General features: G+C 39.5%; 1 protein-coding gene across 2 annotated transcripts in view; it reads right to left on the bottom strand.

Annotated features, from left to right (window-relative positions):
• Positions 1 to 16,132, bottom strand: part of exoc6 (exocyst complex component 6) — a 102,040-nt gene extending 85,908 nt beyond the window's left edge. Inside the window, exon 1 of one of the 2 annotated variants that reach the window (XM_078279717.1) lies at positions 15,977 to 16,132. In XM_078279717.1, the coding sequence (XP_078135843.1) occupies positions 15,977 to 16,074 (98 nt within the window). In that variant the 5' untranslated portion in view covers positions 16,075 to 16,132. The remainder of the gene's footprint in view (positions 1 to 15,976) is intronic. The other variant, XM_078279718.1, reaches the window with a different exon arrangement.
• Between the last annotated feature and the right edge of the window lie 788 nt (positions 16,133 to 16,920).

Here is a 16,920-nt window from a genome sequence, read left to right on the forward strand (position 1 = left end):
AGTTTGACCAGCGGGCAGCAGCAGTGGCCGGAGCGAGCAGCAGCAGCTGCGGCGGCCGGAGCGAACAGCAGCAGCGGTCGTAGCGGGCAGCGGCCGGAGCGAGCGATCACGGGGGGACATCCTCAGCGGTGAAACACGAACGGGGGCTGGAGTATAACCTAGCTAGGTGGAAAGCTAACGCTAGCCGGCCACCTGTTCCATCAATCCTGCTTGCAAGTGTCCGCTCATTAGACAAAAACTGGACTACATCCAACTTCAACGAAACTCCCAACGCGAGTTCAGAGACTGCTGTGTTTTCATTGTTGTGGAAACAACAGTGTAGCGGACCATCCAGCCTGTTTCTCTGTCGCCGGGTAAGAGTGGAGATGGGCTGTGTTAACACGGACTCTGCAGAAATGAGCTGCTCATTAACCGCTGATCACTGGACGTCAGTGAGTAATCAAAATGATTTAGGAGTTACTAAACACTAGATTGACTCTAGTAAGGATAGGGATTTTTAGTTTTTTAGTTAGGTACTTGGAGGAATTGTGCAATAATGACAGATTCACACATTTTTCTTTTGTTTACAGTAAATAAATAATTACAAATCTTAAAATCAAGTTCATAAAGTAACTTTCTTTGCATTCATTTGATTCCCAATCAAGATACACTGGTGAAAATTGCTTTCAATTGTTAATATGTACTTAAAAACTGTTCTGAAATGCAAAATAATAGAATTTTAATCATGTGATAAAATATGCTATTAATCACGATTAACTATAGAACTTCAGCGATTAAAAAAAATAATCGTTTGACAGCCCTAATATATATATAACATTTTTATTTTTTTTTGACAACCTAGTTAAGGCGGCAGGCGCGTGTTGTTAAGGCGCCCGCCTTAACTGCAATGTGCTGCAGGAAACCCTGGATGTGTCTGTGAAGAGACAGCTGGATCTGCATGTCCGGTATAATTCCAGTGAGAGGAGGATTTATGATTGAATATGATATATAAAATACTGTCTATGTTTAGATGTATTTTTTTTATGTTTTTTAGATATATGGACAATGAAGGGCAGCTCTTTAGCCAGTTCCTCGACCTGATGAGTGTCCCTGATGGGAAGGCAGCGACTACCGTGGCAGCTATAAAGAAGGTGCTGCTAAAGAAAAAAGTTCCTACCCAAAAGCTGTATGGATTAGGAACATATGGAGCTGCTGTAATGACTGGTATTAACTTGCAACATAAGCAATAATTTGTTTTGTTTTTATTGCATGTACAAATTTGGTTACTGCATGCCTTGATTTATATATTTCTTTTCTTTTAAAGTGCTCATATTATGCTTATTTTTAGGTTAATGTATTTAGAGGTTATATCAGAATAGGTTTGCATGGTTTAATTTTCAAAAAACACCATCTTTTTGTTGTACTGCACATTGCTGCAGCTCCTCTTTTCACCCTGTGTGTTGAGCTCTCTGTTTTAGCTACAGAGTGAGACATCACACTGCTGTTCCATCTTTGGTGGGAGTCGCACATGCGCAGTACCTAGGTAAGGACTACTAGCCAGTCAGAAGCAGAGTATGAGGGCGTGCCCTGACAGTACCTAGGCAAGGACTACTAGCCAGTCAGAAGCAGAGTATGAGGGCGTGCCCTGACAGTAGCTAGGTAAGGACTACTAGCCAGTCAGAAGCAGAGTATGAGGGCGTGCCCTGACAGTACCTAGGTAAGGACTACTAGCCAGTCAGAAGCAGAGTATGAGGGCGTGCCCTGACAGTACCTAGGCAAGGACTACTAGCCAGTCAGAAGCAGAGTATGAGGGCGTGCCCTGACAGTACCTAGGTAAGGACTACTAGCCAGTCAGAAGCAGAGTATGAGGGCGTGCCCTGACAGTACCTAGGTAAGGACTACTAGCCAGTCAGAAGCAGAGTATGAGGGCGTGCCCTGACAGTACCTAGGCAAGGACTACTAACCAGTCAGAAGCAGAGTATGAGGGCGTGCCCTGACAGTACCTAGGTAAGGACTACTAGCCAGTCAGAAGCAGAGTATGAGGGCGTGCCCTGACAGTACCTAGGTAAGGACTACTAGCCAGTCAGAAGCAGAGTATGAGGGCGTGCCCTGACAGTACCTAGGTAAGGACTACTAGCCAGTCAGAAGCAGAGTATGAGGACGTGCCATGCTAGCAGCTAGGTGAGCATTATAACATGTGTTCCAAAGTGACCATGTTTGTCTCTGAAGTAAAGGCTGGACTACAATAGAGCTGTTTGGAGCAGTTTGTGAACAGTGTTTTCTGTTGGAGATGGTAAGTCCCTTTGGGGTGGACTTTGGGCTTCCCCACAATAAAGGAAAGGGAAAAGGCATAATATGAGCACTTTAAGGGAGGTTGAATGGTGTAGCAAAGCAGCTGCAGGATGACTTTCCCTGGTTGCTGCCAGTTGCATGTGCTGCCCATCGCCTCGCCCTGGCATGGAGGGAGGCCTCATCTGAGGATTCCTATATGGCTACCTTCAGGGATCACTTGCAGCAGCTCCATCTCTATTTTCAGAACAGTGCCAACAGAACAGCTGTTCTGAAAGCTGTAGCAGAATCTGTGGGCCTTGAGGACCTAAAAGTAATGGTAAGATCACAGAAAAACATACTTGTAGCTTTTAACCCTTGTGTTGTCTTTGGGTCAAATTTGACCCATTGTCTAAATCAAAAATATGAGTTTCTTTTTAACTACCTAATTTTTATTACCCAAAAATAACACAGATGATTCCATACAACAAGTAAGCAAGTACAACAAAAGATCAGATCTCTACTTTCATTGAATTTTGGGTGTTTGCATTTGAAACAATTAAATTTTTTTGAAACATTATCCTGACTGAACGTTGACCCTTCTGTGATTATCCTTTTAATATTAGTCTGAATAATTCATAATTTCTGCTTTTTTAACTCAAGAATTAGGTACAATATTCTATAAATGAGGTTTATTGACCATGAATTCTAAAAATAAGTGTAAAACTAGTAATGCGTTGGTGTTAGTGGTGTTTATAAATGGTAGTGAAAAGAAGCAGTAAATGTAAAAAAAAAAAAAAAAAAAAAAAAGTGCCAAAAACATTGAAAAGTGTCGAAAAAGAGTAGTATTAGAACCAACCTTAGCCTATATATCTTTACTCATTTCATAAAAATTTAAAATTAACTATTGTGTGTGTAGGTTCCAGTGACCATGGCATGCCTGAGGAGCATCAAAGAGGGGCTTTGGTCCCAGTTCAGGACACAGGTAGGTAATCCTACAAGATCCCTACAGTCTTCCACTGCCCTTACTAGACTCCTAGATTTAGAACAGAGGGGGGTATAGTTCAGTGTTGAGGATAGGGGGTACTCTGATTTGGAATTAATTTCAGGAGACTGTAGGGCTTCCAATGCTGCTATTATTGGAGTATAAAAGAGCTGTTTAATCTCACTTTTTATTTCCCTCATGTTTACTTTGTATACAGGGCATTTCTAGAAAAAAAGACCCAGGTCTTAGTTTGTCTTTCTGAAATTAAAGGTTTCAATCAATCAAACTACTAATTTTCTTTTTTATACTATGCTTAGGTTATGGGGCCTAATCTGGATGGCCTCCAGGACAGCCTAGACAGAAGGTTCCAAAATCTGAACATCGTGGGAACCTTTCAGGTGCTGGGACCCCAAGCGGCTAATCAGGACGATGCTGACAACATTGGATTTCTCAAGACCTTGTCCAGAAACTTCCTTCAACAGCCTGAAAGTATTGTCCTACAAGAATGGCAATCTTACAAGCAGCATGTGCTGACTGGAGCATTCCAGGTAAAATGTGGAAGTCATGATTAATAGGGGAGTTCTAAGGAAAGATGATTGAGGACCCCAGATAAATGTTGTCCCACTATCTGTGTTTAACGTGTTCCAGAACATGGACCAGCTTACTATTATGGGGAAACTGGCATCCCAGTATTATGAATGGGGACAGCTCTACCTTTGCCTGAGCCAGCTAGTGGCCATTGCCCTCACAGTGCCTATCTGTGAGAGGGACTTCTCAACAATGAATAGGGTAACAGATTTAATAAGTAATATCTGAAATCAGAGATTGTTTGGTTTCTCTGAAATTCCCACACCACACTCATTTCTGTTATTATTTCTATTTGTAAGTGAAGACAGACCTAAGAAACAGGTTACAGGGGGACCATCTGGCATCCTGCATGCTACTCAGCATCAACGGGCCGCCTTTGAGCTAGTTCCCTTATGACAGAGCTAAGTGCACTCAGCCAGGCTGTAAACGTTGCCACTGAGGTAAATATAAAGGGCCCCGTATGAAAGTATGTGCAGGCTATATTGTGTAGCTGTCAATAAATAGCTTCTGAAGTTTATTTTGTAGTCAAGAGTGTAATCACTCCTACCACCATCATCTGTTGGCATGCACGCACTACCCAGGTACAAAAAGCCCTTTCCCCCACCTCTGAAAAAAATCCTAGAGGAAACACTGTTCATTTCTTTTTAGTGATTATATTTTATGCAAAATGTAAAGATCCCCTCCAGACATGTTTCAAGTAAGCAAAAAAATATCAACATGGTCTCAATAATAATTTGTGTCTAATACGGTTTGACCACAAAACAAGTTCAATTCAAATCTTATGAGGCTACATCTAATCCTTTTCCCATATTCAAAAATCCAGAATCTATGAATATACTATTATAACATAAACTGCTGGACACAAGATGTCTCCTACTTCAAAGCAGCCCTGCTACGTCCTGCTCCTCCATGAACTACTATTTCTAGTCATAGTTCTATTATCTTTGTGACTATTATTGCCACTGTTCATCACACCCCCAACCGGCACCGTCAGACACCGCCTACCAAGAGCCTGGGTCTGTCCCAGGTTTCTCCCTAAAAGAAGTTTTTCCTCGCCACTGTCGCACTAAATGTAGGGCCCTATGAAATCTTTTTTTTTTTTTTTTTTTTTTTTCAAATTCCATTTTTTTTTTTTTTTTAAATTCCGTTTTTTCGGATTCATTTTTTTAGCCCTTTCGGATTTTTTCGGATTTGCTTCTTTTTTTTTCACTTCTGAGCAGTATTGACCTTTAAAAACTCAGTGACACAAACTCACAATTCAGCTTTTTTATTTAAACTGTTAATATATTCAGCAAAGCACATTCAAAATGACCTAAATAAAAGCTAATTGGATGCTCACCTATAACAATGTTGAGGACACTGCGATCTGGGTTGTCCGAGGTTTCGTCGACAACAACGAAGATTTTCCTTCCACGGATCTCTTGCAGCACTTCCTGCATGTGCTGGTCAAAGACCCGCGGCAGGTGGGTCTGCCTGAGGCTGCTGGCGTTTTCTGGGAGTGCGCCTCCCTGCTTCCAATGTTTAACAAGAAACGGACGTATCCTCCTCCTTTTCTCTAGCGGTATGTCAGCTTCAGCACACATGGCAACAAAATCTTCCACAAACTCGCGCCTTGCCTCTATTGACTTTGTCGTTGCCTCCGTGGTAGCCTGGAGGGATTTGCCCGCTGTGGATTTAGCTTTGTTCTTGAGATGAACTTTTGATTTCAAATGGTCGTTCCACGTGTCTTTGCGGGTCCAGTCAACAGTATGTTGACAAAACTGACAAAACAGTTGTAGTCCAGACTCATAGTAGTCGTTGGGGTATTGTTCAGTTTCTTAATTTTTTCGCCACCGTTGGCTTATCAGGAGCCACTCGCTTCGACATTCTTTTCTCCACGCAACAAACTCAACGTGAACGTGAGGACGTGTGGTTACTAGACAACATGTTTAACAATGCCATTTTCCCACGGTTTAGGTAGAGACCTTTCTACGCTTGTTATTTTAAACTGAAAATGAGAAGAAAAATTGTTTATTTAATATGTCAACAAAAAATATGCAAATTCTGTGCGATTCCGCGTGTATAAGAGAGTTCTGTTTTCATGTGTATTCCGTGATTCCTTGAGTGTGGTCTAGAACTAGTCTATCTGTAAAGTGTCTTGAGATAACTCGTTATGATTTGATATTATAAATAAAATTGAATTCAAAGTCCATTCTCAATGCAGGGTTCCTGCACATTAAACATTTTAAAATTCCATACTTTCCAGGCTTAAATTTCCAGAATTCTCTATAGATTTTTTCAGACCATATTTGACATCTGAGTTCAAATATCCAGCCCTCGCAAAAACTTGCATTTACCCATTGTGGCTGTTCAGTCCATTTAAATTCTCACATTGGGGTTTTGCTATTTGTGAGGGGCATTTTTAACTACTTTTAGACATTTTGTAGACTAAATTGATTAATCGACTAATGGACAGAATAATCTGTACATAAATTGATAATGAAAACAATTGTTAGTTGCAGCCCTGCTCGTAGTGTTAAACTGAGATTTCAGCAGATAAATGTGAAAACAAACACAACACATCGTACATCATTCTGCACAATGAGCCTCAAACATCCAAGTCACTAAAGTGACTGAAGTTCAAATCATCACTGTTGCAAAGCTGCATTTTATACCAAAAAGTGCAAGGTTGTAAGAAACTAATTTTCATAGTTTATTACAGGTAATTTTCATTCAATTCCAGCTGTTATCACAAAACATTTTTCCCAATGACCGTTTTAATTCAACTTGTGTCAATCAAGACAAACATTTCTTCCCATGCCGTCATGTCAAGTAATAAACCACCTAATAAAAACAGACAGGCTGGAACAAGATGGCAAGGTAACAAATAAATGAAGCTTGATCCACATCCATAGATTTCTGTCAGTCTACATTGATCTCTTTCTGTCTGCCAACAATCTATGCGTAGGTGGGTGTCTTGTGCAGGCTTTAGCTGTGCAGATTTGGGCAGTTGATCCATTCAAGAGAAACATTTGTCGAAAGATATTTTATCTGAAACTCTAGGTCAATGCTGATAAACGTTTATGGAAATCTACTACAGTAAAACCCAGGTGCATGTAGCACCTGGGCTGCTTATTTACATAAGCTTAATACAACAACGGTACTTGATACTTAAGAGGAAATTCGGTCAGCGCTTAAAAAGTATAGAATTAGGTACCCAGCCCTACAACCACCCACACAGATGGGTGATTCTCACGAAATTAGACTTACGAGGTGTCATGAAGCATTTTGATTAGGGCTGTCAAACGATTTACATTTTTTAATCGCTGAAGTTCTATAGTTAATCGCGATTAATCGCATGTTTTATCACAATTAAAATTCTATTATTTTGCATTTCAGAATTGTTTTTAAGTACATAATAACAATGGAAAGCAATTCTTACCAGTGTATATTGATTTGGAATCAAACGAATGCAAAGAAAGTGACTTTATGAACATGACTATTATTTATTTACTGTAAACAAATGTGTGAATCTGTCATTATTGCACAATTCCTACAAGTACCTAACCTAACTGAGATGTAACACTAACACGTTGCTTATACAGTACAAACAAAATGGTCCAAAAACCAGATGCCACAGCAGGACATTTAACCTTTACATTTTTAACAAGGATTGAGAACAATTGACTGAGATGTAACACTAACAACCACCGTTAAGGCAAACGAGAGCAAAGTCCAGCCAGAGTCAATATAGTGTTTAGTAACTCCTAAATAATGTTGATTACTCACTGACGTCCAGTGATCACCGGTTAATGAGACAGAGTTTGCACTTGGCAGCAGTTCCAGTGTGGCTGCTTTCTCCGTGTCATACAGGCTGTGTGTGGTGAAACTACTGTCCCCCTCGATGGCAGTGTATAAGACGGGTCAGAACATGCCAACCGTACCACTTTAAGACCCTGAGTCCTCTACGATGCTGACAGGTCTGCCGTTAGTTGCCACCCATTTTGCAAGAGCTGTAGTAATGTTTTTGGATTTGGTTTCATCCACAGGTCGGCGAGTAGCACTCTCCAAAATAGAGCTTTGCCTGAGCCCGCTAGCATCAAACTGCGTCACGTTAATATGCTTAGCTCGTAGCTGGTAGCTCAAGCTTGACGTGCTTCGGTGATATTTTAATTCAGCTTTACACAACGTGCATATGGCTTTTGACTTGTCTACTGAGCCATCCGGGAGTTTTTTTTAAAGAAAAGCACCATCAGAAGTGTGTTGCTGCTGTCTTTCTCCATGCCGGCAGCCTGCCTGCATTCTGCACTTATGAAGGAGGGACATGCACTATAACTCTTGCTCATTTCAATATAACTTGACATTTGCCTCAAACACTTCTTGAACAGATTGCGTAAACAAAATAGCTATTACAAGCCCCCAGCAGGGGACACTCATTTTTCATTTTTATGTAGTGCTTCCACAATTATTACCATTATTTGATATTAAATAGTTTCACTGTGAAACAATGTATTTCTATGTCTTTTTACAAAATGTTGCATTCAAGATGGCTATTGTGTATTTTGTTACAGGCAAACATCAGTTGAAAAGAAAAGGGTATCAGCGAAAGACAGGCTGGCAAAGCATAGAGAAAAAATTTACAGCAATCCAGTGTTACTTGAAGTGTTACTTGAGGAGTACAGAAGAAAGGACAGAGAGAGGTCTGGGGACAGGGTGATAATAGGGAAAAAATATAACTTGGATTCATTGTTTTGACCAACACTTGCACACCCACACAGAAACACAAGTACACACACAGACATGCATGCTTGTGCGTACATGCACACACACACGCACGCACAAACGTGAAGGCTGACATAATTGTACAGTATACATTGTATATACACACACACACACTCTCTTTCACACACAGACATGCATGCCTATGTGTGTGCGCGTGCTACACGCATGCGCGCACACACACACACACACACCTACCATTCCTAAATGAACAATTGTGTGCAATTTTGATCATAGTCTAAAGTTTGTATTTATGTCAGTGCTTACTGCATTTCACCTTTCATTCATTTTTCCTTTTCCAGGTATCGGAAACGTAAGGAAAATGGTAAAATTAAGACTACTCAGGACCTCACAAGTAGACAGCATGAGAGAAAAAAAATAAAATGGAGGAAAAATTCAGCAAAATATTACAGAAAAAAAAAAGCAGGAGCAAGCACTTCTAGATTTAACCCCAGCATCTTCATTAAGTGAGGCAGAAAATTCCTTTGCAAATGAAGAAAATAACAGACAGGAACTGGACACAAATAATGAAAATCTGAACAGAAGACCAGCAGAAGAAAGTTTAGACCTGACAGGGCGAATGGAGGCATCCACCCCCCAGAGAACACGGCCAGTCATTAAATAAAGAGAGCGGGCATCAAAGACTGTGGCCAAATTAAGAGCAAAGCTAAGGTATGCTGAGGAGAAATTCCTGATGCAGAGTCTCTTTATGAGCAGCTGAAGGACAATTCATCAGTGACTCTGTACAAAGTATCAGAGGAGAAAAGAAAAGCCAGCTGTGAATTGGTTCCCACCAACCTAAAAACTGTTCCTGGGACACTGAAAATACACCAAGTGAGTCAACATTTATATTAATTATATGAGTAAATATGAAGAAATGTAATTAAATAAGTAAATGTAGTTGCAGAAGTTAAATAAATAACTTAAATTCCCCATGTAATTAACATGGAAAGCAGACCACACCAGTATCTGAAATAATCTCAAAAAAGAATGTCTGTAACTTAGTCAATGTGTGATACTCCAATTCATCTTTGTCTTTTTGAATTCCACCCTAACAGCTGACATCAACAAAACCGGGAGTCATAAACACATGGGAGGTGTCATGCTTTTGTGGAAAAAATTGCCAGTGCTTTTCTGCAAATTGCCACGTGTTCTCTGAGGGAAGAGATGAGGACCCTGACAGAACCGAAGCCACCATAGAGGTTGGACAGTGGGTCCTGGTTGAATACGATGGTGACTTGTTCCCTGGTACAGTCACACAGGTGAATTTATGTTAATATGTGAATATTTCTCCAGTTACATTATAGTACAAGCTGTCGAGCCAAAATGTGTAGAGACTATAAAAATGTTTCTTAAAACAGATTGCTGAAGGGCAGTATGAAGTCGACACCATGACTTGTGCAGGGGAGAACCGCTTCTATGTGCCGAGCATCAGATTTCCAGGAGAAAGGGTCTGGTACTATCGTCAGGACATACGGGACATAATCCCAGAACCACTTCCTGTCACCTCCTCTGCTAGACATTTCTGCATTTTACCTGACATATGGGCAAAACACAAGAAACGCTCATGAATGAGTTACAGTTGGGGGAAAACGTGATTGGTACAAGGCAGTCATTCAAGTTGTTTGTTTTAGTTGTTTGACCAACTCATAAATTGAGTTGCTGCTATTCAAGTTCTTCACATGAAATTATTCTCAGAAAAAGGTTGTGTGGTTGAATGTCAGGACCAAAGTTAAGTAACTAAAATCATTTTACAAGTGCACATGATGCTGTTACATTTAAATGTTTCTCAGGACCACATGATGGTATGTTATACTAGAATGATAAGATTTATACTAATGGTTGTATATTTGTTAGTGCTACAGTGTAGGCTACATGACATGATTCTTTATGAGCATAAGATTGTAACTGGTAAACTCAACACTTGCTAACACAAGGCATGGTACTGTGATGATTACGATAAATGAGAAAATGAAACACTGTTTATGAAATAAATGTTCTTTTACAAATTGTATGTGTTTTAAATATGTAAAATAGGGTTGACAAAGGTGTTTGATGCCTAACCAGCTAAATCTCATTTCCGAAACATTGATCCTCATTACCAAAATGACATTTTCATTACCGCAACATGTATCTTTTTTACAAATTAAGTAATAATTAGATAATCATATTTTGTTTTAAAATGTATATACATATTATACAACACTACTTATTTAAGGTTTGCTACATAACAAATGTGTATGTTGTCTTTTAGTAAAACAATTAAATAAAAGAAATTGTAAATCATCACGTATGTTTCGGTAATGAAAGAAAATGAGGAAATTACAAAAAATAATAAATATGAAAAAGTAATCTCTCCAGAGTTTTACATAGCTTTGAGCATGAGTAATAAGAGTCTACTTTAACATTAGCCAAACATACACATTCTAACCATATATTTAATGTAATGTCATGTTGCGGTAATGATAATTTTTGATGGACTTAAACTAAAAATGTAAATAGTTATATAGGAAATATTTCTTTAAATCTTCTGAAAATAATGGTTATAGTAAGTTCAGACCTTAATCTTATATGTCCAAAAAGAAAATTGGCTTTAAGGGCATGTATGCCTTTAAAACCAGGAAAAGACAATACGTGTGTGTCATATCAGGATATTACGATATCCAAAATGTAAGACGATATCTAGCCTCATATATCGATGTCAATATAATATCGATATATTGTCCTGCCCTAACTGACATTCATACAGAAATATCATACAAAATGAGAAAATATTATAAGAAAACAGGTTTTGTTTTTTAAAGCAAAGCTATTCTGATTTGTAAACTGCTCTGCTAATTGAAACATACTGTAGTCTGTGTAGTTGTATATATATTAGAAAAGTAAAGGAAGAAAAATAAAAAAATAAATTTGTTAAGTCTCAATATTGGCAGACACAAATAATTATCAGACAATCAGGAGCAAAAAGACATGATCATGACATCTTTTAAGCTCTTCAACTTTACTGAAAAAATGATTACTCATTTTATAGAAAGGCTATGTATGTGCCAGAAGGCCCTAAATAAATCCAAGTATATTTTTGTCTGTTTTGCTACAAAAAATAATATATACAGTATACAGTATATAAATACAATTAATATAGCCTCAACAAGCAAATGCATAAATTTGCATTTGAAATTTGCATTTAAACTGTATGTCTAATGTATTTTATTTCCTAGCCCTCCTTGCCTTCCCCTAAATGGCTTTGTCAATTGTCAGGCGCCATTGTAAATAAAAAACCTGTTCTTAATGACTTCCCTGTAAAAATAAAGGTGTAAAAAACAATTGCAACATCTTCAACCGCTCTGCCCGCAGTCAACTGCTGATCCAATCCTCATCAGTTATTGGGGTCTGGCTCAACAGATGGACGTACATTGCTGGGAAAAAGCCTGACATCTGGGGCGACCTCTAGCTCACCCAGTAAGAGCGCGCGCCCCATGTAGGTTGAGGCCTTTGCACCGGCCCGGGTTAGAATCCGACCTGTGTCTCTTTGCTGCATGTCATCCCCCATCGCTCTTCCACCTTTCCTGTCTATGGAAAAAAAGCCCCAAAAAAATTATCTAAAAAAAAAAAAGCCTGACATCCGTCCTTCCCCTCTTGCTATCTCTGCAATCCAGGTTTAGCGCCGACCAGGACGGTTGTGATTGGTTTAAAGAAATACAAACATGGCAAATCCGACATAATTTAGCCACACATATCCATCTCAGTTGTCCCCTCCTTGTTAAAAAATCCGAAAAAAGTCCAAACATTTGATTTAAACGCAAACAGTGCATTTCTGATTTCTTTCTCTGATGGTGCCATGTTTATTTTATCTGCATCCTCCTGCACGCTGACCGTCACCCCGCTGACCTCACTAGAAAACAAACAGCACCACTGGGTGGACTGAATAAGCAATTTATTTTATTATTATACTACCAAAAAGTTAAATTCTCATGTGCAATTTAAATAATAAAAGATTGATACTTGGCGTCCGTGTATCGATACAGTATTGCCACGGGAAATATCGCGATACTATGCTGTATCGATTTTTTCCCCCACCCCTAATAATCATGTAAAGAAAAGTCACTCAGTCATACCATCCAGCCCTGGATTAGTCCACACACTCAGAATGGGGTAGCTGCAGTATACGGAACTACGTGCCACCCTCATTAAAACACCCTCTACTATAGCTGGTACAAGCAAACAGTCACCTGCACTGAGGAAAGAATAGAAATTGACACTCAAGCAGAAATCATACACCATTAGGAAATAGGACCTAGGCCTGTTGCGATAGTCAATAAATCAATTAATCACACGATAAAAAAAAAATGAGCTCAATAATTTTTCCGGCCGCGATAATTTCCATCTGCATGCTTGTTTGTTTTCCTTGTCTCTCTCTCTCTACCAAAGAGACCGGAGGACCACTCTCGGTTCCTTAGCGTAACGAGGAGTGAACCCTCTTGTCAGTCGCATGGTCTTTGTGTTGGGAGGCGGGACTCCTGGCGGAGAGAGAGAGAGAGAGAGAGAGAGAGAGAGACAGAGAAACGCTAGTTGAGAGTTGGAACAGGGTTTCCCGCAGCACTTTGCAGTTAAGGCGCCGTCAAAAAAAAAATAAATAAAAGTATATGATCGACAACCGCCGTATTACTCGGCGTCCTGTTTTCTCCCTTTCATTGCAAAGCACACAGTTGACAACCTGCAGGTGGAGACAGGCTCGGACATACACACCGCTGTGGACTTGTCAGTCTCGCAAGTGGTTTCAGGAAAGTGGCTGCATGTGTCTGACAATGCACAGAACATTAACGGTACAAGCCTACAGCTGTCTGCAGACATAGAGTGCGGAAAGTGTGTCAGAGTTGCACCAGTGTTTGTGTTTGTGTGTGTGTGTGTGTGTGTGTGTGTGTGTGTGTGTGTGTGTGTGTGTGTGTGTGTGTGTGTGTCTGTGTGAGTGTGTGTGTGTGTGTTGGCCTGCCCCCGCGAAGCTCCGACCTGCAGACAGCAGAAGAAAGTAGCTGCACCTTCGCAAAAATGAAGACTGAAAAACAGAACTATTTTGGTACAAACATTTACTCACCATGTGGCAGATAGCCACATAGATATAGATAGATATAATTTATAAGGTATATATTATTTAAATTTAATATTTAGTGGTTAACAAATAATTGTTAAATGTAGTACAGAGTCTGTAGTCTATCGCACAAACACTCGAGGAATTGCCTGGGAGAACATACGGGTCACAAACGGCAATTCCACAACTGTCCAACAGCGTGAAAGACGACGTACTAAAGGAGGTCAAAGACATATTGTGGATATTTAAAATGTCTTCCAGTTCCAGTGTTAAATATTCCTTAGAAATAAAAGCGTATTGATCTTTGAAAAGGTGTACCTGCATTATTATGCCATTATCATTAAATTAGATGAAAATGGTCTCGGAAAGACAATATTATTGTTTATCGCAATAATTTCTGGGACAATTTATCGTCCTGCAAAATGTGTTATCGTGACAGGAAAAACGGCAGGTCTGCCGCAACTCTCAGTTCGTTTAAATCAAGACTGAAGACCTTTCTTTAATTACTTATATTGCACTGTGAATTTAATTCTCGTATTTCGGAAACATTATGAAAAATATTAAAAATATTTATTCTTTTTTTTAAATTGTATTTTTAGCTTTTTGCTTTTTAATGTTTGAGGTTTTATGTAAAGCACTTTTTATATAAATAAAATTGCCTTGCCTTAATGAAATTCAAATCAACATGAGTGTCCCCAGCAAAGTAAAAATAACCCGAACATCATTTCTAAATATCTGTCCGAACCCGGCCCGGCCCAGCCCGCCCCGGCCCGTCGGGTACCGTCGGGTACCGTCGGGTCCCATCAGGCTTGGGTCAGGTATCCATCCTCTAGTTCAAAGAGATATCCTGTTTTGCCCAAGTTTGATCCCTGCCAAGAAGTCCACTCAAATAATAATGTTGCATACAAATAAATACAAGTACACATAATGGCTCCATTCCTGACTGTAGAGGTATAAAGTTCCATTTCCCTCAACCTGTTCAAATAAACTAAGCAGACATAATCTATTCACGGATAGGGTGAGAGAGAAACTCATCAATCATTAAAGCGGAATGATTTTAGAACATCAACTTAGTGTCAACAGACAACATCCAGTATTTCCAATGAGTCCATTCCATAGTGTAATAATACAGGTGTATAGAATTCGGATAACACCAGAATTTTCACTTCAGGCAGGTAAAACACCTAGCAGAAATAGCTTAAACTCAAACTAGAAAAAAAGGCTTAAAACAAACAGACAAAAGCTGGAAGGAACTAAACAAAGAAAAGTGTCTTTCTGTACTCAATTTTAAATGAACAATCCAAGACATGCCCATGCAAATGGTATGGTCATTTTTCAACAACTAATATAGACCGTCTAGGTCAGCTGTTAAAAGAATGACAGTGTTAATAAAATCATACCACGATAACTGAAACAAGCTGAGGTGTTGATGTAATGTAACCTTAAGGCATATTTTCACTCGTTTCCTCAGGTATGCTGAAAGTCAACCATGGCCTACAGGCATGTCTATACGGGACAAGTGTGTGTGTGTGTGTGTGTGTGTGTGTGTGTGTGTGTGTGTGTGTGTGTGTGTGTGTGTGTGTGTGTGAGAGAGAGAGAGAGAGAGAGTGAGAGTGAGAGAGAGATTTAGCTGGGGCTGCAGTCAGTTAATAAACACGAACTGTTAGTTAGCTTGTCAAACTAATGTCATTCATTATGGCCTTGGAAGCTAGCTTGGTAGCTACCTAACATGTTAACCAATGCAGTGTGCTAGGGAACGTTAGCTTGAGCAATCCCACATCCTATTTCACCGCCACCAAGCTCTTTATCAACCACATCACAACACCTGGTTCCCAAGATGACTCATCCAGCCATGGTATATTGGAATGTCAATAGCGTTAATTCTCTAATTTCTGCTAAACAACTAGCCGAAATGGTTAGCACCGTTAGCTAACATCAGCTGCATAATGACAACAAGATGTGGAGCCCACAGCCACACCCACAACTGATGTTTACATTTTGACAGGTCACCAGCCGTCCATCAACACGGAACCAGGAAAATCAGACACAAACGCGGTTTCAATGTAGCTGCATTCGACTGACTAAAACAGTGGTCGATGTTGGCCTGTTAGCTAACAAGCCAGCTAGGCTCACACCTCATTTCAACACCATATAGCTAGCCTGTTGGCTAAATAGCTAATGTTAGCCTGCCGGTAGCTAGGGAAGCTAAGCTAGCACATGAACAAAAGGTCTGATAACGTAGCTAGAAGATGCAACAACACACACGTACATTGTGATTGGTAAGGACTTTAAAAAAAGCCTCATATTCTTACCGAAGAGTGGGACCAACACAAGCCGTGTCGGTGCTCTCAATTTCCTGTAAAATCCGCTCGTGCTCCGTTATACACTCCAGGGTTTCATTCTCCGCCATGATTGTTATGTGTGTATTATGGCTATCACTGCAGCTACAGCGGAGCAACGTTACAGGCAAACTCAAAGTACAGGTCCGTATGAGGTCTGGCCTGTGGGGGACGCACTACAGCTGTAATGACAGTAGCTTTGTTTCCACATATGTTGTTATTTTTTACTATTTGTTCATGTAAGGTGTCATTGAGTATCAAGAAAGGCGCCCATAAATAAATTATTATTTAGTATTACATATCCCGTACATGTATTATATTACAGTAAAGTTTGTGTCAGAATTGCACATCCCCAAACCAGTAGGCTAACCATTAAATACTGTGGCCAGCATGGAAAACCATATTGATTCTTGGCTGTTTTATTTAAATATCATCTAGCAAATAACATATTATAATTAAATGGTAAGAAAATGATGTCCAGCAAAATAATTCGAAAGGCTGTATGAATTGCTTAAAATCACATTTAGTTTTATTGATAGAGATTTGATACTGAATGTTAAATAATTATATTAAGGTTATTTTTTCTATATCCGGCTGCACTATGGTTCTAGCAATCTCAACCAGTAAGTTGGTTGAATTCTGACAAGTAATTAAGCACTCACTGATGCTTATAAATGTTTAAGGTGCACATTGCACTTAAAGTTCAATTTCACCTTTGGCATTTTAAGCAAATATAAAGCAAATGTCCTCATTTGTTTGGCATCTTAAGATCAATCAGCATTTTAAATCACTCAATTTGTAAGTCAGGATAATGAGTCCATTCCATTCCAAATTCAAGAACAAATCTGTCCTGAATATAGCACAAGTTTACCTTAAGGTGGTTCCTAGAGGCAGGTCCACAGATTCTAACTCAGCAA

This window comes from Sander vitreus, chromosome 21 (genome assembly GCF_031162955.1).
Source record: "Sander vitreus isolate 19-12246 chromosome 21, sanVit1, whole genome shotgun sequence".
In the NCBI taxonomy this organism is placed as follows: Eukaryota; Metazoa; Chordata; class Actinopteri; order Perciformes; family Percidae; genus Sander; species Sander vitreus.